Source organism: Enoplosus armatus, chromosome 3, assembly GCF_043641665.1.
Source record: "Enoplosus armatus isolate fEnoArm2 chromosome 3, fEnoArm2.hap1, whole genome shotgun sequence".
In the NCBI taxonomy this organism is placed as follows: domain Eukaryota; kingdom Metazoa; phylum Chordata; class Actinopteri; order Centrarchiformes; family Enoplosidae; genus Enoplosus; species Enoplosus armatus.
The window spans coordinates 20,235,144-20,259,733 of NC_092182.1; the positions used below are offsets into that span (position 1 = coordinate 20,235,144).

A 24,590-nucleotide genomic window follows, 5' to 3' on the forward strand; every position below is an offset into this window, starting at 1 on the left:
GAGATCGAGCAGGAAAGTGCAGCCGCTGCCCTGTGCTGCAGCTCTGCGGGCAAAGCACAGCGCTTTGTTCATTTGTCCCCGAGCCAAGGGGACACATTTTTCAATAGAAACTCATTTGTTTCAACCGAGGCAGCCAACTTATGGCTGATGGTATCTTTTATGAGGCAGCTGCAGCTCATATTCTTATAGAAATAATGGGATTTTCTTAACAGAGCCTGAAATTTGAATGAGCGAGAGAGGTTGGAAGTTACCCGTACTACTGCAGTGATGTCATTTCAATGATGTGTGTGTGTGCATTAACTGCATTTGCAAGATTTTTATGGGAAGGCAGGAGATGGGACCTCTGCTGTATTTTCTATACAGTCTCTGTCCAAAAGCAGCACTGTGTCTTTCTTTTACCAGAACATTTGTCAGACTAAACCACCAAACTGTTCGCGGTTTGGAAACTTGGTTTAGCTGAAAGGAAACTCCTTAGGGCTTGTTGTGTTTTCCTTTTTTTCTTTTCTTTTTTTTTTTTTACAGTCTATAGGAACATTCTTCCTAAAGTTGTATGGGTCTTTTATGGTCCTAGTTCAGAGAAGGCTACAGAAAGTCAAACAACAAACTCAAGACATTCATTTTTTGTTTTGTCAGTGACCCATGAGGACAGCTTCGCCATTTTTTCTTTCCCTCTTGTACTAGTGGCCCTTAAGAGTTTCCTCGTTACATTTGTTGCTGGACTAACATTGTTTTGGACTTAACTTCTAGTTTGGAGGATTTCAGCTGCTTGTTTAGTGAAGGAATTTTAAACTCTTCTTTTGCTTTACTTGGTTTCCTGTTAAAATACTGAGTAATGCAAATGCTCACAGAATTTTTTAATAATTAGATATTTTGGGAAATAAACTTATTTGCTTTGTGAGTTACATGAGAAGAATGATGTTAAATACAAAGCAACAGCAAGGAGAAAGTTAGCTTAGCTTAGTATAAAGACTGGGAGCAGGGGGAACCAACTAGCCTGGCCTCTGTTTTTTTTTGTACATTTCAGTGGTTGTACGGATTAAACAAATGAGATATAACGTGTGAATTAGTGAGTTTCAAAGATGCTGGAAGGTGGATTTTTTGCCTGAGGCAGACTCACGCTGTTTCCCCCTGCTTCCAGTCTTTATGCTATGCTAAGCTAACTGGCTACTAGCTGTAGCTCTACATTTAGTTAACAAATAAGAGTGGTATCGATTTTCATTCGTACATCTAATCATTGATACCACTCCTCAACTCTCCACCAGAAAGCGAACAAGCGTATTTTGATTGATGCTACTCTCATATCTGTGCTATAGCTAGGAGACGGTTAGCTTAGCCTAGCATAAAGACTGGAAACAACTTGCCCGGCCTGTTTATTTTTTACACTTAAGGTCTTTTACATAATAAACAAACAAGATGTAATTAATTAGTGACCTTTAGAGGTACTGGTTGGTGGATTTTGCTGGCAGTTTCCCCTTGTTTCCAGTCTTTATGCTAAGCTAACTGTCTCCTGGCTGTAGCTTCATACTTATGAGAGTTGTATTGATATTTTCATGTAACTCTTGGCAAGAAAGCATATTAATGTATTTCCCAAAATGTCAAACTATTCTTTTAATTGAGCTCCAGGAATTATTCAATAACTGATCGACTTGGCTTCAGGAGCTCACTGTCCTCAGACATCCACATTATTTTAGGTATTGACTCAAATTAAAGACTGTTAACTGGTGTAAACACGCACACAAACTCATCAGAATGCAATCATGCTTGCTTTTTACTTTACCAACTAAATGAAGTCTGTGTTTTATATCTCTTTTTTGTTTCTGTTGTTCAGTGGATGCATTCAATAAGCCAATAGGCCTGATTGCTAACAGGTTGGCCCTGCACTCCTCTCTGCCTCGACAGCCTCTCTACTTCAACAGAAACCGCAAACAGACTATGAAAAACTATGCTGCCCCCGGCCCTCCGTTCAGTCATCATCACCACCCGCCCATCCCCAGCAAATAACAAGCTGGGTGGATCCATGTGGTTGCTGCAGGATTCACTGGTAGAGAACAAGGATTTATGCAAGTTAATTGAATGACAGATTCTGCTCATCACTGTACAGTTAAATGCCACTCATCCACTCTCAGTTCTTCGTTGTCTGTGTTCTTTGTGTGTTGGCTTGGTGGTGGTGGTGGGGGGGGGGGTTGGTTACAAACCTATATTCTCCATCCAAGCCTGAAGGATGACCTCATGGGTCTAGCAGCTGCCATCACCATTCTCGCAGGAGTTAATAGGAACAGCATGTAGCCTCTGGAAAGGACTACCTCTCTCTCTCTTTCTTTCTCTCTTTTTCTGTCCCCACTATTTGAATGCTGGAGAGTCAACTAACATCAATTTGCCTTCATTATTTATATTTTGGGTTTTTTTTGTAAACTTTTCTTGGAAAAGAAAAATGTTTTTCTCCCCCCTCATTTCCTCATTTTAAAGTTGCATCACATATGATAGCCTACAATGCAGAATTGTGTAATGTAATGTTATAGCCCCTGAAAAGTTGGTTTCAAATCTTTAAGTGGCTATAATCAATATTTTTATATTAACACACAGAGAATGATCACCTGAGCCTGCAGCTCTCAACTTTATAGTGTCTTTCAGCCCATTATTTGCAGCATTACTTTCTCATTATTTTGGTTTTCAAGCCCACAGCTTTACTGTTTTGCATAGTCTTTTTGTTTCGTGCTTCAGCAGGCAGCTCTTACCAAATGGCATATAGGCAATGTTAGCAACTAGCTTGTGAGCAGGTTAAGCAGCTACAGCCAGGTACTTCCCTCATGAGCTGGTGGAGACCAAAGACAGAGCTGAAAGAGAGTGAATATTGGACTTTTCAGTTGCCAGGTGAACAGAAATATGACTCCAAATGAATGATCATGTTGGTCTGTGTCTGCTGGATGTGTTATATTCTAACAATATGTATTTATAAACAACAATTAAAGTTAAAATTCAGGAAAAAATTGTTGCTATTCATTTAGAGTGTAACACTCATCAGGACTGTGTTTGTGTAGTTTGATCAGATTTGATTTACAGTTACAAACAAACAATCAACTCTCATTAGATTCTGCTCCGACTCCACGTCCACTTCAGATCAGTGAGAAGAGCACAGAGAAACAAAGAAATACAGAAATGTGAAATAACCAAAACTGTTCTAACTTTCTCAGATAATTGTGTGTTCATTGTTGCTCACAGTAAGAAACGTATTGAGAGAACATGTCTTCAGGGCCTTTTTATATCTTGTATGAAAAAGCTGTGACATAGCTGATCATTCTGGGTTTAGTTGAACTGCAGTCATTTTGTAAAAGCAGGTGTCAGGATTTTACAAATATCTCTTCGTGCAGCGTGGCGCTTCACTAGCTTCAGCCATAATACTGAAATCTGGAGCTATATATATTCCTCTGTTGTCTCCTAACTGCTGCTCCTCTCGGCTCATTTGTTGTCAGAGCGACTGCAAAATCTATTTTGTTGGCTGACGTCTGTGCGCTCTCATGAAACGCTGTGCATCCAATCTGATATCCTTCTGTGTTTTCAGCAGTTGGACCTGCACTGGAATGTCTTGTGTAATGTGTGAGCCATATGACAGTTATTTATCAAACGGCAGTATGCTCAGCCACTATCTGGGCTTTGAATCAGACCACAGTATGAACACCAGAGAGAGGACGAAATCCAGCTGATGCTACAATCCCAATTTTCTTGAAATAAAACAGCAGCTTTGGGACACACCACAAGTAAACTTTCATTTTTACTTGTGTTAGTCAGTCCACCACTTTGGTCCCAAATGAAATATCTCAACAACTATTGGATGGACTGCCATGACATTTTGTAAAGACATTCATGGGTCCCAGAAGATGAATCCGACTGACTTTAGTGATAACCTGACTTTTCCATTAGCACCACCATGAGGTTCACATTTGTGGTTTTCACTGACATATCTCAACAGCTAATGGATGGATTGTGGATTGCCATGAAATTTGGTACAGACTTTATAGCGTCATCATCAGGTCAAAATTTCAATCTGTCCAATACTTTGGTTTATGACTAAATACCTGCAAAACTAATGACATTACTATCAGTTAGCGCAAATAAGCAATGCTAACATGCTAAACTAAGATGGTGAACATGGTAAGGATTATACCTGCTAAACATCGGCATGTTAGCATCGTCATTGTGAGCATGTTAGCATGCTGATTTTAGCTCTTACCTGTGTCCAAGTACCGCTAGCATAGCTGTAGACTTTTAGTCTTGTTTTAAACAGTAATTGAACACAAGATGTTATGAAAAGCCATTTTTAATACACATGGAAAATAATCACTTCTTAAATGGCGAAACTAAGTAAAATATTAGACCAAACTCTTCCTCTTATCAAAAAGTACAATATAAATGGTTAAAATAAATATTAATTTGATTTGTTTAGATTGACTGCTGATAGAAAAGCAGACTAATACACAAGCTTTGAAAGAGATAAAGCAACATTTCACACCACAGTGGCATCAGACCAATGAAGACGGCAGCTATTAGAGGGCTGATTACAAATGTTATACTTGCCAGCTTCCATTTCTCTCCAGTATGTTGAGAAAACAATGTTCTGTACAAAGTGCGTTAGTTATACTGCATCTTGGATGAAAATGAGCTCTCGAGTGAAGTTCTCAGGAATGTCCATGGCTTTCATTTTGATGTGGAAATAGCCGATCCACATTTCAACACTGTGATCTTGCTTTGTAATAGTAGCATGACAAGGAAACTGCATTTACCCGGAAATATGCAAAAGGAATTCATCCGTGAAGTGAGAACATTTGATCATTACACAACAGGAACACGGTTTAAAAGAATATATTTTTACATACTGAAATGATGGCACTTGTGTATATATTGGTGGTTTTTATACAGATTAGTTTTAGGTAGAAATGCAGCTGAAGTTAAGAGTCATTAAAGTGAACCTACAGGCAGCATCTGAAAGCCAGATATCAGAAATTATTCAGCCCTCCTGAGTGTCTCATGATTCTTCTTGACCGTCACACGTGGTCATCATCACATGGAGGAAGAGTGAAAGCTGCCAGGAAACAATGTCCATCATTGACTTCAGCTGTGTAACAGGCTGGATTCTTGATCGTCTCTAATAAACACAGAACCAGCTGCACAGCACCGATCCCAACACCAGTAACACCAGGTGTGCCAGTCTCTCTGTCCCACTGGCTGCTAACTGGACTTGCTTACTGTTAAAACCCGAGCCATAGCGATGTGAAGGCTGTGTCTCCCCCCCACTGCAAAGCACCAGGGGAGCCTGAAAGGAAGTGGGCCTCCTCTGTGGTCGGTCTGGACTGGACCCATCAGCCGGCCTCTCTCCAATGAACAGCAGCGGGTGTTTCCTGTGGTCCAGTTCAGGCTTGAAGAGCTCATACTCCTTATGTGGCAGCTTGATGCCCAGCAGGGTGCACCCATCTGTGGGGGTCAAGTCCTGCTCCACCCCGACCTCCCAGCCTCCTGCCCGACCACACTTTCCTGGCCTCGTCCCATTCAGCAACTTTGCCGTGGACGCCTCTGCAGCTGTGACTCTCACCTGGGTGACCTTGAAGACGAACTCAGTGGCTCCTGAGACCTTGGCGGAGGGGTTTCCCTGAGCGTAGTGACCTGAGGCTCTCAGGGTGAAAGTGGGCAGAGAGCAGGCAGGGTCCGAGTAGTGCCGGTAGATGCCCTCCCATGCGTGCTGGCCAGGATCAAAGGTGAAGTCTCGGGTGAGGAAGAGAACATTGGGACGGGTTTCGCAGCGCTGGCTGACCCAGCGGCCGGCCAGAGACAGAGGAGCTGCAGGGCTGCGGGGCAACACTGGGGGGCGCTGCTCTGAGGAGCGGTACACCAGGGCGCACACAGGGCAGGGGTGGATGTGATGCTGCAAAGATTAAGGGAGAGGTGAGACAATGTGTTTTAGGCCTGCAGCTGATGATTATTGTTGAAATGGGATGACTGAAATTAGATTTTTAATACCAAATGTTTATTGTGGTAATCAAATAAAATGTAACAATAGATTTTGTGCCACACTCTGAAAATGTGGGTTTGTGAGGAAGACCGAACATTTCCAAACTCCCTGGAACAACAGTTAAAGTTGGGCATGCAGGTTCGTTCTTGACCTTAGACACTGTTTAAGTGCCTTTGGTCAAAGCACTGAAACCCCAACTGTTTTTCTGTTGAGCTGTTCAGCGGTTAACAAGAAGTTTGTAGTACCTCTTCCTGCCCTTACAGTTAATCTTCCACATGCCTTCTTCTGATCAACTCTCTCTGGTAAATAGAAACTGAGAAATACACAATAAAGTCTCACCATGGCATTCTGCAGTGGCTGTTGATACCCTGTAGGTCTGTACTGAGTTCTCTGTGTCCAATCAGTGTGAATATCCCCTAAGAGCAGCTCCTGGACCTTCCCTCCATGGCTGCGGTGCTGGGTCTCCACCCGTATCAGTCCCATCTCCATCATGGAGAAGCCCAGCGCTGCCAGACACCCCCTCCCTGCCCGGGTGTTGTACAGCTCATACAGCTTCCCCGGCACCGCTCGGCCCAGGGTCAGACCCACGCAGGTCGGAGGCAGGCTGGAGGCCAGCCTCTGTTTGGCTGCGGGGCTGTGGACCACGATGCCCACCTTGCTGAGATGGTGTTCAGCTTCGGTGCCCCCGCGGGTGATCCAGGAGGCCTGGCGCAGACGAAGCTTCCCCCTGATCATCAGGGAGTAGGCTGGGTCCTCACAGCCACTGTCTGTGTAGTAGTGCTGCAGTGCCTGGAAGTGACGGCTGGGGTGGAAAGTGTAGGAGCGGGTGAGGAACTCTGGACCGGGCCGAACTTCACATCTGAACACAGGGAGAGAAATGAAATGATTAAAATGAGGTGACACTTGTAATTAGTTGAGGTGACACTTGTGATTAGTTGTGCCATGTATAGTAGTTGTGCCATGTATAGTAGTAGTGGTATAGTTTCCTGCCATATCCAGAGTTGTCTTTAAGTCTTTTGGGGGACATCTCAGTTAGTCTCAAGTCATTTAGGACAAGTCAAGAGCAAGTCCTTATGGGCAAGTCCAAAAGTTACAATTCTTCATTAGCAAAAAGCTAAAAGTATGTGAGTATTTTTCTTTCAAATCTGTTAAAAGTGTTTTTACATAACTGAATCTAAATAATTTCCATGTTTTTGGCTCAATAATTGAATCTACAAGAACTTATTTATGGCCACTAGGGGGCAGCGGAAACAAGCTGTAGACACAACACTGACATATTACCACCTTAAAGAGTTGATATGCTGAACCTGTTAACAGTTGCCTATTTACACATCCAGCAGTTACAGAACAACATTGTCATTCATTTGGAGTTGTGTTTGTGGTCCACCTGACAAATGTAAGTCCAATATTCACTTTCTTTTAGCTCTGCTTTTGGTCCCCACCAATTCCTGTGAAAAATGTCTCCACTATGTTCACCAGCTAATTGCCATTTTTTTGCTGAAAAAATCTGCCTGTTAAAAAACAACAAAAACTGATCAACTAGAGTGAACCAAAATCGCTATAAACCTTCACAGAGTTGGGTGACTCGGTGAGTTTGTCAATATGAGCGACTTATTTCACTTAAAAGTAACATTAACAATGTGATCCATAGAAGCATTTGGTTCAAATTATTTTGTTTATCCTTTATTCATCAGTACAACTAATTCAACAAAATTCCACCTTGTTGACACCCATGTGCCGTCCAGCCTTGGGGGGATGTCTGCTGTGATTCTCACTCTGTCCTGTAGGTGGCGGTACTGACAGTCCTGCTCCCACTGCACGCTCTCACTGAGGTTGGAGGAGGAAGTGAAAGAGGCTGTGGGCACCTCCCACAGTTTACTCCCAGTTCCAGCCACAAACACAGCTACAGAGGAAGGGAAAGTCAGAAAACAGTGAGTAAATAATCACAGTTATCCAATCAGATAAACACAGAGGCTCCATTACACTTCATTTAGATTTACTGGCTGATTTTGTTTGGATGTAGGAAATGGGAACACCTAAATGATTCAGTTCAGAGATGATTATCGGCCTCCTTCATCAGAAAATGAAGGGAACAGATAATAACCATAAGGGAGTATTCACATCTTCTCCCTGTTACGTCTAAACACAATTCTGGTTGACTGCAAACTGTTTCAGGACTGTAATTTTGGTACATTTTCCATGTAATGAGCAGAGAGTGGGTGCTATAGAAACCATACATAGCTGTGAATCAGGACGTTGGCCACAGTGCAGACAGTTTTGGCTTGTCACTCCAATCACCCTGCAGCTGCAACACACAGGCCTTGTTTTGGGGGTTTTCTTGGAGGCAAAAGGTGTGTGTATAGGTGTGCGAGTGTGTGCTCTTTGTATGTATGCATTTCTATCATCAATTTAAAGACAGCAGCAGGCCAGCCGGGCCAAACACATCTGTTGATAATATGATTCAAAAAACACTTGACACATGCACATCTGCAATCCGTCCGCCTGTCATTGGTCATAACTGCACTTTCTTTCTCTATTCACTTGTTGCACAGAGATGCGGCTTTTCTGATTACAACCTCATGGTTGCAACGTGAGGAAACCCACTGGGGTCTGTCCTGGCAGTGTGTGCATTTTTGTGTGTGTGAAAATTATGGCTTCAATTTCATCTTCCCAAAACAAATGTCAAAATGCAAAGGGGGGGATGAGTTCTCACAGACGCCTCCATCTCCTGTTTTCTCTCAGACTTTTTCCACTTGTTTTCCTCTCACACTCGTCCACTCACTTTTAATCTTAATGGTGATTTGTTGCTTTTACACTTTGGTTCACTTTGGTTCACTTTAAACAAATTAAATATAACATGTTAAATCGTGAGATTTAGAGGTGTTGGTAGCTGTTTCCCCCTGCTTCCAATCTTTATGCTAAGCTAAGCTAACCATCTGCTGCCTTATATTTAACAGACATATGTAGAATATGTAGAATATGTGAGTGGTATCAATCTTCTCTGTCATAAGAATATTTCAGAAAATGTCGAACTTTTGCTTTAAGTCAGCGTGTCCAGCTTGCTTTTTCCTCTATTTCCTTTTTCCCTTCTCTCTTATTCCCTCTTGTTCCCCTTCATCCTTACAGCTTTCACATTCTTTCTCTCACTTTCTCAACTTTCCTCAGGGTCATCTGTGGTTAGACAGCTTTATGGGCGTAATCTCACTCCACTTTTCTCCTTTGACTTTAGATGCACTTGGGGAGAACATCACCTGTCGAGCCTCCAGTTGAGCTGGGAGTTAGTTGTTGAGCCACAGACCAGTTTGTTCAATCATGATCAGAAGATGGAAGCTGAAGGAAAACGGGGACTTTTGAATGGAAAGTGTGTGATGTTGACTTGCCGATGGATTTTTTTATTCTGTAAAAGGGCTCCAAGATGGCAACCGAGTGATCGGCATTTATTAACCTTGTTAGTGTCAGATGGAGGATACTTTTTTGTCCCCCTCACTCTTGGAATGCTTCCCATATGCTGACCACAACCACAGACATGTGTGCAGCCCAGTCATTTCCAAGCATCCTTCCACCTGACACACACACACACACACACACACACACACACACACACACACACACACACACTGTATGTAGAGCCGGGATTGTTTGAACTGTACAGTCGCAGACCACAAAGCCAGATTTAAGCTCAAGGCACATTTCTTCTCCTTTGAGCAGTCTGTCAATTTGTTGATATGATTAATACCCCTTTTTCCTGTCACAGGCATTGAAACATGTTTGCAATTTTCCTCATGCGGTGATGTGTTTGTTTATGCTCCATGTCACCGCAGCTGGTGAGGGAACCCGGTCAGTCGGACCCAGCTGCGCTCCCACAGGAGTGCTCGGAGCCGAAATACTAATCAGGATTAATTAATTTCCACTGCTTCTTGCTAGTCATCCAATCGGCCTGTTTTGTGTTATCCACCCTTTGTAGCTGCGTGCAATATGTTGCCTAAGTGGTTAGTCACACAGAGTGCAATGAATGGACAGAGAGGCAAGAGTCACAGTATGTGATGTGGAGTCATTTGGGTTGCTATATTTGAGTTTCTGTTTTTGCCAAAGCATTTCTATAGTGTTTCTTGAGGTCACTTGTCATTCAGCCCCTTTCCCTCTCTTGGATCTCATTCCAGTTGGGCATATGGTTGCATTTACTAAAAGAGTACTCATAAAAGCAGAGCTTAGTAAAACAAAATTGCTCATTGTGGGGTTTTTTAAGTATTCTTCTACAAAAGAGCCTATTCCAACCACAAGTGAGGCGATGTTGTAATACGTATGATAATATCCAACCCCCATCTCAATTTGGAGGAGATGGGGGACCATTTTAGTTGATTCACTTCCTACACAGGCAGTCAGATATCATTAGTTTTACCCTGCAATGCTTCCCACTGATTTAGTTTTCCACTATGGGCTCTAAAGCTTACCGTTGAAGCAGCCTGCACCACCGCAAATAGTTACAGTTATAGTTTATGTTATGTTATAATATTGCATTATACTGACACGCAATATAATGCAGTATTTTGCCCACCTCATTTAGGTAGGCTAAAGAACAGGAACACCTGTAACACAATACAGTTCAACAGCACCACAAACTATATCCTCCAAAATGATCACACAGTTGAATCAACACCCCTCTTTCAACAAAAACTGAACATTAAAACTTTCATGTTTGTTCAGTAGGACGTATTGTAACAGGACTGTTAGACTGCATTAGTTTACCTAGGTGTACCTAATAAACTGGCCACTGAGTGTACATGTACATATGTAGAATTTAGGATTACCTAGAAACTAATGACATGTGTGAGGTTTTTGGTGAAACTGACAGCAACTATGGGCTTCATACAGCCTCATAACTAAAAGATAAAGAGCAACAACAAACATTTACTCAAACAGGCAACTACTCAGTGAACTCTTCCCACATTAAAGGCCATGTTCATATTTTTTCAAGTCTGTTGCCCATATGAACATTGAATCAGGTTCATTGCTTGCTGTAATCATCCCTCCTGTTCATACTGGCGTTCAGTACTGGTGTTTCCAGTGTAACAGATCCACAGTTATTGTTTTGTGAAAAAATGTGTTCAAAAGTTTATCTGAAGCTAAGATGAGGCTTCAGAAATCTGAGTTAATCCAACGGGTATCTTCCAAAGTTAAAGTCTTTTTAGTATGAAATTCCCTCTCTGGGTTACTCTCCCTCTGCTGCAGCTCAACACAGACACTCTGTCCGGGAAACTCAAAGAGGAAATGTTGTACTACAAAAACTTTGGAAGATACTCTCTTGATTTGTCTCATATTAGCTTTGAGTAAACTTTGGAACACATTTTGTATCTCTTTCATTAGGAAGGGGTCTCTTAAGGGCCAGTATGAAGAGGAGGAATGATTACAGCAAGCAAAGCCTGTTTCAATGTTCATATGGGCACCTAACTGTTGTTTTAAAAGTGCACCTGTCCTTTAAGGAGAAACAGGCACAACCACACTCTGATGTGCACATTTGATGCTTTGGATTGCCATAACAACGCACAACGAGAGGTTACAACAAATTGTTTTAGCTCATTTTGCTCATAAGGGCCAGAGTTATTGATATGTTGATTGACAGGGAGATAGACCAATTGGTTTGTGTGCAAGCCTTTTTTTAAAGCACTGGGACTGATTAAAGCCACCCTTTCTCTCTACTGCAGTAAAACTGATTTAATTGTCAATAGCAGCTGAACAACACACCACAGATCTTGAATTACACACATGCAGAGACGAACCCCCCCCCCCCTTCCCGTTTGTGCAGTATTGCAATTCTCCCACAAGGGGTCAGCGCAGCAAACTGTGACCTGCGTGTGGTCTGGACGGTCAGTCTGTCATCACCACCAACGTAGCCAGTGCCACTGGCCTTCACTTCAGGTGACTGATGACGGGCCAAAATAATCTACCTGTCTTTGAGCTCCCATATTCATCCTGTTTCCACACACACACACACACACACACACATGCATGCATGCACGTTCACAAAAACACACTGTACACATTGATTTACAGTACACTGCAGAAGGGATACCATTTATAAAAGACCTCCAGGCTGCACTCTGTTTGTTTGTTTGCATTTGTGATTACGGTTTGGCAGCCCTCGCTCTCCTCTCTCATGTCTCATCCGCAGCGCCAAAAGTCAAAATACAGTTTTATGTACTTCTTTATTTGGAGCTAACCCGTAAAAACAAGAACCAGATCCAAGCACTTTTGATTCAGGCCTTGCAGGGGGAATCAAGTGCTTGACGTTTCAGTCGACCCTGCGCCTCATTCATTGGAGAGAGAGACGCCTTTGTCTGCTTCATAGCTGCTTCTATTGAGGCTTTTAACAAGAGTCATTAAACCTGCCAGAGTGGAGGCAGTGAAGGTATCTATTTTGTCTCAGAAAATATGTTGCTGGAAATGATGGCAAGGCAGGACCAATTCCTCCATGTCCCAGTATTTTAACTACTTCCTCATGTGTTTCCTGCTTTTTTACTACATCCTCACCCCATTTCTCTGTGTGGTTACCCCCAGTGTCCCGTAAAGCCACTTTCTCGTCTCTCTTTGTCTCAGTGCTGCAGGACAAAACCCTCGAAACTGTCCCTGAAGTGCCCGTGCCCCCCTGTCCTTCCTCCCCCTCCACTGATTACTGCTCCGCTCCCCTGATGAAAAAGCCATGATGATGTTTACGGCTCATTTCTCTTGGATGGATCTCAGATTCCTCTCTTCTTTTTTTCTCGTCTTTGTTTCGTTTTTTTTTTTTTTTCCTTTCTCTCTCTGTCTGTCAGTGGTTGATGAGGTGAATGAAGTTGGTCAGGAGGATGAGGGGTTGGAGGAGGGCGGGGTGAGGCGTCTTCATGCGTTGGAAGGACAAGATTAGTGAGGTGATGCTACAGTAGCTCAGAGATCCTGCTCATTCCACATATTTAGGTGACTGCTGCACATTATTCACAGTTCACAGCTGCTTTTTCAGGCTCGCTGAGTCGTCCTCCAGATCTTGGATAGGTGTTATAAGACCGTGATTCACAGCTTTCTTCTTGGCTTGTGACCCCTTACAATGAAGGACTGTCTGCTTGCAACCCTTCAGGTCCAAATAAAAAATACAAAAAAATAAATTTGTGTAGCAAAAATAGTTTTTTTCTTCTTTCTTATCCTTTTCATGAACTCACAACCCCTCAGATTTATACTGTGACCCCTTGGAAGGATCCCTCCCCTGAGGTTGAGAGCCACTACTACTTAAGATCCTTATGGGAAAGCTCTCACCATACACATACAGTATTGATGGATAAAATAATTTCCTTTAAAGCATCTACATTTTCGACAAACTAATCCATAATTTTTGAATAAATATGACCAGCTGCATATTCTGTGCAGTTTTCTGATGTGCAGATTCCTGTTTTTCTACTCAGAGGTCAGCATGCACAAACACAGGATATAAATATCTCACTGACCGCAGCGAGGGACAACTGTTTTGTTTTTCAGTCATACAGTGGAAGCCATTTTAGATGTCTAGCCACACTGCAGCTCTCTTGTTTCAGTTGTTGAGCTATTACTTACTATTACGATAACAAGTTCACTGCATTGAGACCATTCAAATGATTTCTCTGTTCTTTGATTGTATATCAGCTCAGAACCTGTTTTAGTCCTATGTGGTTAAAAAAAAAAAAGCACCTATTAATAAAAAGCACCTACAGCAAAAAGTAATTAGTTACATTTCTTGTTACTTTACTTTTGTTACTCAGCACCAGCACAGGCTAACTGCCTCCTTCAGCCCCTACGGCAAGCTAACACGTCTCAGAGCAGTAGAAATTGATATCAACACACTAAAGGCCCCTCTACACTGTGCAATTTTGGGCTGTCTGAGACAAATCGCTTGGTGATCAATCCCAAACTGGCCCAGGCCGTCCCGCTGCAGTACCCAGTTTCTGCCTCTCTCCCTTCCCTCCACCCTTGTCGCCAAAGTCAGGCGAAGGTCAGGTTGATTTAGAGGTTTTTCAAAGAACATGAGGTCTGTTGTGTTATTCTAACCCAGACTCTCCCTTACTTTTTGTGGGCTTTAACCCCAGCATCTCATAGCAGTCTCCCGGGCCAGGAGTATCCCTCTGTCCCCGGGGCAGCGCATGGACGACTACTGTTGTCTTTTCATCACAGTGTAAGCTGTTTAATCCAGCGGCCTCGTTTATTTAGACAGGGGATCTACAGGGGTTTGCCCAGCGGACGCTGCTGCCAGCTCCACTGTGGTTAGCGAACTCTGGCTCCTGTTCACAAACCAACAACACACACATCGTCCTGCTGCATCTCACACCCTCACCGTGAATAAAACAGCTGCCACATCAAGCCAACACATCCACCTACTCCACCATTTTCTCAACTTTTCATGTGCTTTCATGTTATTTGTATTTTGTGTTTTTTTGACAGTAGAGAGGATCCCTGATTATAATAGCACCTGACATGCATAGTGGTGTCTCTTCTTGGTGGACAGCCGAGATATTGATAGCGGACAAGGGAAGTTGATGGTCCATTGATGTTTTCGAGCTGAGATTACATCGGTTTCACCTTAATCCAAAAGCTCGGTTTGGAGACGTTTTGGGAGATCCAGTCGGTGGCTGTTTCACACACTTGGAGAGTTTTCAAGTTGGAACAGGACTGTTACAGGCCGAAACAGGAACGCTGCATCCAAAGTTAAATTTATATGAATATGATCAAGGGTTTTTCTGTATGGTAAAATGAAGCAGTGATAGGGTGGGATCACAAAATGTTCCCATCCACTTCAGTTCAGTTTAGGAAACACAGGAAAAAAACAGGAGATTCTTTCATCCAAGGATCCACCAGACCTTATCCAAATATTCACTGTGGTCTCTTCCATACAGCAAACTGGTCACTTTTATCTTTCTTTCAAACACTTCATCAAGTGAGGCAAGACTCAAGAACTCAGTGTTTGTAGCTTTAACGTCCAAATTTGGGTTCAAAGAGGGAATTAATATTTTTCTCTTCATCTCGCAGTCAGTACGAGGTACACCGGCTTGGGAAGCTTTTCCCCCCACAGAAATCACATTACACCTGTCAAAATTAATCCAAATACAAATTTTATGGTCCGTTTTATTTTTAATTTTATGATCAGTTTTATTCTCTGTTTGGGCTGAAGAACTGCTCAGCTCCTCATGGCGTCTGTTTAGGGCCAGCGACTCAACCTCGCCTGTCTCCTCTACTAGACTTGAGCTGTGAAAAAGAAAACAATTCACAGATACCAGTCTACCAGTCTACCACTGAAGCAGCTAGGGATGGAGGGGTGGAGGGGTGGGGGTTGGCTGGATGATTATTATAACTGGGCAGATGCCTCCTTCTGTCTGTCTCCTGCCGCTCATCACCCTAACCAGCCTTGATGGCCAAAATGCTGCGCTTCTGCGACTGAGGCTGCGGCAGCTGGACAATCGGCTCTGCGCAGCAGCCTGAGGTAAGGTCAGTAATGGCTGTCTCCTGTTATTCTAACCATTAACATAATGGCAACATTAGTTCCAGGGCCACGCTTCCCTGCTCCTAGGGAACCATTGTTTAAAGGCACCAGCCAGAGCTCTTTTTAAAGACTCCTCCACTGGCCTCAGATCCGACTGAAGCTTTGAAGACACACAGAGGAGGAGAGGGGGGAACACAGACCGGCTATTCATAAGAACCTCAGCATAGGTGGTGTTTTTTATTTTTCAAAGTGCTGATCCACATGTTGATCTTTGCAAATCATTTGACAAATGACATAATAACTTCCTTGTAATTATGAGTTTGTCTGTTATAATCTCTTCCTTTTTGTCTCTGTGTCCTGCCATGTGTTCTTTAAGCTAAATCCGCAAGTGTTCAGCTGATTTCTCACATGAGAGAGCGTTTATCTCATTCTTTTTTTTCATACAGGAAAAGCTTTGGATTACGGGGGGGGGGAAATCTGCTGCAATCTTTTGAAATCATATTCTAAACGTAAGATTTACACCGCAACAAGTGATTCTCATACTTAGGAATGATAACTTCAGAAGTAAAATAATTGACTAGCATTTCTGGGAGTCATAGGTCATGTGATTATAAAAAACCAGCATCAGTTTAAGGTTTTGTAAACTGATCTTTTAAAACATTTGTTCTCAAAATTCTGATGAAATTCAGGCTAAAAAAATGAGGCGTTGAATGAATTTAATCAGGTGAAATCTGCTCAAACTCACTGGACAGAAATCTGTGGAGCTATGGGAGAAATTTAAGACAAACTATATATTTAAAAAGCTGTTTAGACAGCTGGGAGACTTAAAAACACACACTGTCATCCTGCAGACAGTGCCTGGACTCACCTTGCCACAGCCACAGCAGCCAGACTCCCCTCAACAGGTGACTGAAACATCCGCTTGACATGTTTCCGGCTTCCGCACACTTCATTCACACACTCTGCTCAGAAAACAAACTTTGATCCTCAGGAAATCCAAGACACAGAGAGGCTCCTGTCAACAAGAGTCGATCACGTAGGATTTCACCATGACACGAGCACATACATGAAGAGTCCAGTAATCCCTCAGATGAAACTCTGGTCTCCTGTTCAGCTTTCTCTCTTCTTCTACCTCCACTTCTTGGCTTCCATGGTCTGATAAGAAAGTCCTCAGTTGGAACCACACGCTTCATGCAACTTCTCCACACTGGTGCTTTCCTTAAGTTGGCGAGAGGCAAAGTAAATGCTCTCTCTCTCTCTCTCTCTCTCTCTCTCTCTCTCTCTCTCTCTCTCCACCCCCCCCTCTCAATCACACACCGCTGCCTCACTACTGTGCAGCCCTGTGGATCTGTTCCACTCAATGCGTGTGCAGCGAGTGTGTGCGTGCATGTGAGCAGAAGTATTTTGTGTGTGTGTGCACTCCTGTCTGGCTCTTATAGTTTTGAGCTGAGAGGAGGGAGTAAAAGAGGGATGAAGGGAGGGCAGAGATAGGGAAAGTTTGTGTGTGTGTGTGTGTGTGGAGGAGGTTTGAGCTCCAAACTTCCTAAAGTAAAGACTCCGGGGAGCTTTTAGAGCAAGGTGCAAAAGGGCAGTGCTGAATAGGAGTTAACACTGCAGCCACAATGTTACACCACGCCTGATGAAACCAAATTACAGCAATAATATTACAACATATTTTCTCACTCCCTTCACCTCTGGTGGTATCCAGCCATGCGGATAGTTTAGTATTAATTTATCTTGGTTTTTATCTTCCTGCCTACACCCAAGTAAAATGAAGGTCATTGGAATTTCTTATGTTGGTCTTACAGCATTTAAAAATTACATTTATTAACAGTGTTGAGCAGAAAGTGTTACGTGTGATTACTTTATGCAGCAATGAGTAAAGAATTACAACTTGACATGCAGTGATTACATTACAGTTACTAACAGCAGTAATGCTCTGTTAACAATTTGGATGTCAGCGTGTTCGCTGTCTTACTGGAGGGCTGATAACAGTTTGCTGTCTTTGTGTTCACTGGAGAAACTTGTCTGGGATTTGTTGGAGCTGGAGGTGTGGAGGTGGAGGTGTGGGGAGTCGGTCAGCCGCTACAAAAAAAGGAAAAATGCGCCTCCCAGTTATCTTATTAACATGTTGTGTGTTCTTTGTAATGTCTCGTTTTCTATTTCTACACATGTTAGATATTATTATTAGTATGTCATGTGTTGTGTGGAAGCTTTGGAGCCGTTAACGGCCCATAACAAATGTCATGAGTAATGTAACTAATTACTTTTGCTGATTGAGCAATTAGTCAAGTAATGTAACTGCCTTTTCAATAAGTAATATGTAGGAATTGATTACATTTTTCAAGTAACTTGTCTGCTTAACATCTAATTTCCTTAGCTGTCCCCTTTAAATAGTGTCTCACAGTATCATATATAATATTTATCAGCTTGTTCCACCTCTTCATTGAAGCTATATCATGTTTACACGATGAGAAGAATATTCAAACCCAAGACTCCATGTTTTTTATGGCTGCACAATTAAATCACATGGAAATATTGAATGTCTTGTGCATCACTTTATACACATTTCCTCCAAAATTCAGCCCACTAAGACGTACTTGGACACTTTGGGATCTTTGAACAGTGTTTGGTGGCACATCATGGATTTGTATTGGGATTGAATAAGTTAAATAGAAGTCAACAGTCTACATGTCTTAGTGACTCTTTGTAATCCACAGACCTCACAGTGGAGAGTTTTCTTTGGAACTACGTTCTACCAAAGAAATAGTCCCAATGAAAACTGTTGACAGTGAGGTCTGTGGCTTATTGAGAGTAACAGGAACACTGTTTCTGGGAAGAGGTGCCACTGCTGACTTTTTTTAAAACGTCATTAATGCTGTGAGAACCACAAATGAATTTCCATTCACCTCCATTTTATTAGGGTGGAGGCAGAAATCTCAGAGAGGAATATCTCAAAAGTTTTGCACATAAAATCAAAATTGTCTGCATGGCTGTATACCACTGTAGGTGAGTATGTTTTTTTTGTAGTTTGGGTGAAGCGACCCTTTAAACTGAGAGAAATTCAGGAGCGAGAAATGTCTGAGCTCAAGTCTGCAGCAGCTGCACACACACAGTTTGCACAAACCCATATCACACCCCATTAGAAAGGCACATGAACACACAAACGCTCCAGTCACACTGATTCATCGGCTCTGCGTACACATGTGGTCTGACGGAGCTGTTGACACTGTTGACCGCTGCAGAGGTAAAGACGGGTTTTCAAAGCGCCTGCCAAGTGAGAGTTGGCAGCACATCTACGACGGGTGGGCTGACCAGAGCCCTGGCACACAGTCAGGGGTGCGTACACTCCCGACACCATTACACACACACACACACAGCCGATGGCCAATGCAATTGGGCTGAGTAATTTTACCACCAGTACTGTGTTTTATATGGCAGATCTGTAATGCATCATCTTGCTTATATTAAGATTTCTTTGCCAATTGTCAGTTGGCCTAAATCTGTGTATGTTCAAAGCACCCGCACACAGTTTCTCCTAGTCTTTATGCCATGTGCTCAAGGTCATCAAACACTACGTGGACGGGTATTACAGGATAATTCTGTTTTATTTTGTTTTTACAATCTGGGTCTTATTTTTGTAGTTTTTTCTGTCGTTTCTATCTGTAATAATAACATTCACTCCCCAAGTTAATTGCTGAGAAACACTGCAACATGTCTAAAAAGGAGTCTGACAGGTCAAGAAACACGAGCGGTCAGACAACATGAGACTACAAGTGGGTTAGTCAAACTTATCTGGAAACCAAAACAGTTTACAGACCGACCTTCTGCTTGAACGTTATATCATGCTTATCGTAGTTGTGGACAGTTTTCAGTTCTTACTGACACGGTGCGTTCGCCTTCAGTTTGACCTCTAAGGACAGTGGTTTTGACCAGTGGTTACCAACGTGGGCCTTAAAGACAAGCCAAGGGTGCCGCAAGATTGGTTCTTTTCCATTTTGTCATTGTACCTGTTTTAACAATGTTTCACCACATAAAACAACCATGTCTCCTGCTCACTATGTTTATACATACTAATTTTGTTTTCCTAATTTTTGTTGTGGTAAGAAACGTTACTGCTTCCTATATTATGTTCTCTGGCAGTGTTTTCTTTTTGAGTGAAGGAAGCGCTACATTTTTGTACCACACAGAAATTGTAGGGAGAAGGTTGGAGTTGCAGGACAAAGCGCCGGACTTTGACATTAAAGTCCTGAAATTTAGGCAACAAAATCTTTGGTTAAGTTATATATGTATATATATATATATATATATATATATATATATATATATATTTCTGTATTAAACCGAGACCACAGTCTTCACCTAACCTTGACCAAATGCTTTAAGTGCCTAAACATAACCATAAAAAAACTTAAATATGACTGTAGTCACGACGAGTGGATATTGTAGGAAAACAAGAATATGTTGCAACTTTCCAGATATGTTAATTAATGTTTCCTCATTATGTTGATGCAAAACCTAACCTTGGTGGCATTATGTTTCCTTTAAAATATATTTGCTGTTTCAAAGTAGTAATTTATAAACATAATTCTTAGGAGACAGGGTTGAATAAGCTCAAGGCAATATTGACTTATGTTAGCTACATTTTTATGCTTAGAGATAAACTAAGAAATAAGCAAAAAACATTGAAATAACCATATTAAATCTGCAGTAATGCTGTAGCAACACAACATGCTGTCTGGCAAGGTGAGTTTTCCAGGAAATAGCAACTGTCAGAGTAAGTGATGGAAAGATTTGAAAAGAAAAGTTATTATGAAAGAACAAACCACTTGTTTGGATTATCTGATTAAACTGTTGGCTTGTTTACAGTCAGATTGTCCAACTCCTTCTTTGGCTTCTCTTTCTTTGGACGGTCCAATCCTCACCGCCAGATCGTCACAGATATTATTATTTCGGGGGAGTCTAATCTGATTGTTGATCGGTGCCGCTGGCTAAGTGCTAACTTGCTGTGACAGACCCCACAGAGAGCCAAGAGGAGGGAGGACAGACGCCGCTGATCTCTGATCCCAGATCTGACAGCTGACTCCCTCAGGAGGACACTGCCTGGGGTGTCAGCAGCTTTGATCCACTCAGGGTCCTCTCAGGAATGCATACACACATACACACACACACACACACACACACTCATTGAATGTACTCAAATGTATATGTAAATGCATCCATACACACATTTTTAATCTCACCTTCACTCCCTTTTTCCTCTTTCCTGTCTCTAATACACAGACTCACACATCCATCTCCACACACACACACACACACACACTCCCACACAAACTGCTGGGCTCGGCCTGCTGGCACACGCATACTGGAGCTGGCATGAGTTGCCTAAGAACACACAGTCAACGGTATTTTATAATCAAATAATTTCTCAATCCTGTAACTAATACTCCTCCACCGAGCACGAGCTATCAACTGCGGTGGGCGATGTGTGTGGTGTGTGTTTGCTTGGGCACATATCCTACACATCACCACACAAACACACACACACACACACACACACACACACACACGTACACACTTGAATAGTCACATATATGTGCACATGGGCTGCATATTCACACAGAACTTTAGACTGGGTTCATTCATGCTGGTCATTTTGTGTTCTGGCTGTTCGAGGCGGTTTCTGGTCCCTCTACGAGCTCACAGCTCCCCCAGTAGGGCTGAAAGTCAATGTGCATCAAACAATAATTGTCTCTTCTCTTATTCTTTCTCTTCTGTTGTCTTAGCTGTTTTCTTATTTACTTCTTCTGTTCTGAGAAGAAGAGAACAGAATAAAAAAGAGAAGAAACTAGGAGAGAGCCAGTTTCACAAAGACAGACTTTTACTTTGGCTTACATCAACCTAATAGTCAGACGTCGGATGGACGTCTACATTCACACGTTGCACAGAGCTGTCTAGTTCTTGACTATCCTGTATATACTAATTCTGGGTAAATTAAGGCTTTTTTTCAAACTACCAGAGCACTTTTCAAACATTATTAGACAGAATGGATCAAAGTCTGGGGGGTTTGTGACACTCAGAAAAAAAGAGTCACCATTTTACAGCCGCTTCTTTTTCAATGATTGGATATAGGGGAAATGCTTTTTGTGCTGGTGTGTGTCTCAAGACAATCCTGGAGGCTGCAATACCCTGCGTGGCCACTATGCCAAAATCGCTTCACAGCCGTTCATGAGGGCTTGGCCTTAGTTCTGGGTTAGCCTGGGGGTAGAGTGGCTAATTTTTTAAGCTTAAAATAAGTAATAAATCTTTATTTTTGTGAAACTGTCCAATTTACATTAGATTAATCCAACCAAAATGTAGATATCTTTGTGAAACTGGCCCCAGAACAGAAGTGAGAACTGAAATCGTCTGTTCTCATCAGTTCGGTTCTGTTCTCTTTGAGTCACATGCTTTCTTCTTCTTCTGGCCTAAAAAAAATCAAATCCTTCAGAACAACCTGCCCTCTACTTGTTCTGCTGTTGGATGGTAGTTCATTGTGTCTTTGTGTGTGTGTGTGTGTGTGTGTGTGTCGGGTTAACAAACAGGATATATGCCTGTCTTCCCGACACACAGCCTCACACACATGCGAAGCCTGCTGCAGATAGGACTGTGCTCTTTAATCATCACACATTCACGTTCCTGCCTCTTATCTGCAAGATGCATAACTGTAAACATACAGCCAGAAAAAGAAAGACACCCACATAATTTGCACGTTATTCTTTGCCTTTTGTCCATAAGATTTCACTCTGCTGAAGAAACTTAACCAGTGCACTGGTGCCAGGGTTTGCTCCAGCTGTCACCCACAGCTAAACAGTGTAAATCACATTCAGGGACTTTGTTGACAGTGCTGGGTGGCGTAACCAGGTGAGGTCTGAGATACTGTGATGTTTTGATGTTTCCTAAATGTGCTGATGAAAAGATAGGCACTGTTTGACTCTGATGTTGAAATCCCACCCTGCTGCAGATGTCTAAACACGTTACAGTGCAAGCAAAGAGGAGGAATGCCATAATTTCTGTCACCATTGCTGCGACCTGGGAGCATACAAATACTCTGATGAAGCTGTTGTTTCATAAACACAAAAGAGAGAGCTGTCACACTGCACCTACTATACTGTGATAGCACTGTAGGTTTTTCAAGCTGTTGTTGTTGTGTATGAACGTTTCTGACATTACAAGTAGGTCGTGGTGCCATCACTAAAACAAAGTCTGATTGGGCAAGAAATTCGAGCGGTTAGATGATCAGACAGGTTGTAAACAAGTCTACATTTTTCCAGAACCACTTTATTTGGAAGACACTCCTGCAATGTTGGTAATGCTCACACAACTATGGCAAGTATGATACGTCATAGTTGAAACCACAAAGCCGATCTGTAAACTATATGGATGCATCAAGAAAACTGGATGCCATGTTCCAAGATGGTTCCCCATTCATTCAGTGAAAGTTGGTCCCAGTGGGTATATACTGTTCAGTCTCTCCAAGGCTTTTTTGACCCATAGAGCATGCCCGCGTTAGTCTTCAGGTTTTGATTGAAATGCTTGTTGAATCACCAAATAGCGTCTGAAACCCACTCCCCTCATGCTTTTCCTACGCCAGAATGGACAATCAAGTGCAACACTATGAATGCCTTTGAGGAGAGGTTGTCCAAAAGTGTGTGCCATTATCCCCATTATCGCGTCTTGCCCCTCTCTATGTAGGCAGGCTTTCTGGCCAGCCTTTGAGTGTGGCCGTTTGGAACAGCTAAACACCTTTGTCCTCAAATGTAGTCGGCTGACACATTGTACAAACTAATGTACCAGATGAGCTGGTTGACTTATTGTTGACGTTCCACTCACATGAATGAAATGCCTGAAAACAGTTCACTGATACGACTCTTGGAGACTTATTTTCACATTACAAAGACTCACTTTGGGTTGTTTGTGATGCTCAGACAAAATTATTCAGCGTTTTATGGCCATTTCTTTTGTAATGATTGTGTATGGGATTTCATCTTTTTGGGCTAGTGTGTGTCATATGACCTGCAGTACCAACTGTGGCCACTAGCCCAAAATTACCTCACGGTCTAACACTGTTCCTGGGGGCTTAGTAAACTGTGATGGACAGTTTTTTTTCCAGCTAACCAAAGGTTTTGTTTAAAATCTGTCTAATCATCTGACTGCTCGTGTTTCTCGCTCCGTCAGACTTTTTTCCTTTTTTTTTTGCTGCCTCTCCAGCAATTAACAATAGCCAAAACTATGACAAAAGGTTGTATGAAACCTGAATCTCCCCGTATGTATTGTAAGTAAAAACATGTTGCTGTCTGTTTTGATTCAAAGATCAAAGTTCTGTATTTTCTCAGCTGCATGTATGAATTTACATCAGCCTCTCTTGACATTATTACAAAGCTTTATATAGCTTTTTCTTTTGGCTGTCAGTCTATCTGCAAGACATCAAAAGAGTGAACTAGTAGGAAGTTGCAGCAGATAATAAAAAACTTTTCCAGACTTTTCCAAACTGAATACGCATCATTTTAAGTTGAACACTTCACATTAAATATTCTCAAATGGGGCTGACATATTAGATAACTCCAGCTTGTTCAGTTTGATGGGTGCCTTGGCTCAGAGTGCTCTAAGAACTTAGTTAATGAAGAACATTGATCGTCCTTAAAATGAAAAAGACACTAAAACTAGATCCAGCCAACCAAATCAGTCTGAATTTCAAGTGTTTTGCCACAAATGATCACCTAATGACAGTCTTTGTTACCACTTAAGGACAATGAGATGGTAAAGCTGTCAGTCATTCAGCTGCTGACAACAAGCTTGTTTATTGAGTTGTTGTTTGTGCTTCTGCATTGCTTTGTCAAACAATAACCCTTCACCCACACAAATACACACCACTGGGACTCCAGAGGTTGGCATACGGAGCAACTATGAGAGCTGTGAGGTGGTTTTACTCCCTGATCTGTCATCACATAGACTTGGAGGTTCACGGTCAACCTCACTGACCAGCTGACTGGATTCCTCAGAGGTTTATCCATAATATTCCTGGTTGTTGACGTCTTTAGAGGCACAGAAACATACAGGCATGCATTCAGACTT

The 24,590-nt window shown here is 42.3% G+C and overlaps 1 protein-coding gene across 1 annotated transcript; it reads right to left on the minus strand.

Annotated features, from left to right (window-relative positions):
• Nucleotides 1-4,334: 4,334 nt before the first annotated feature.
• On the minus strand, nucleotides 4,335-16,668 carry apcdd1l (adenomatosis polyposis coli down-regulated 1-like). Its single transcript, XM_070902822.1, has 4 exons — nucleotides 16,345-16,668; nucleotides 7,721-7,904; nucleotides 6,341-6,860; nucleotides 4,335-5,914 (listed from the first exon to the last, which is right to left on the minus strand). Exons 1-4 carry the CDS (start codon nucleotides 16,427-16,429, stop codon nucleotides 5,141-5,143), a joined length of 1,563 nt encoding a protein of 520 aa, XP_070758923.1. The 5' UTR covers nucleotides 16,430-16,668; the 3' UTR covers nucleotides 4,335-5,140.
• Nucleotides 16,669-24,590: the final 7,922 nt, after the last annotated feature.

Coding starts and splice junctions, on each gene's coding strand:
- apcdd1l (XM_070902822.1), bottom strand. CDS start 16,429: ATGAAGTGTGCGGAAGCCGGAAACATGTCAAGCGGATGTTTCAGTCAC. Junction 6,861..7,720: donor GGCACATGGGTGTCAACAAG/GTGGAATTTTGT, acceptor CCCTGTGTTCAG/ATGTGAAGTTCGGCCCGGTC. Junction 5,915..6,340: donor AGCCACTGCAGAATGCCATG/GTGAGACTTTAT, acceptor TAATCTTTGCAG/CATCACATCCACCCCTGCCC.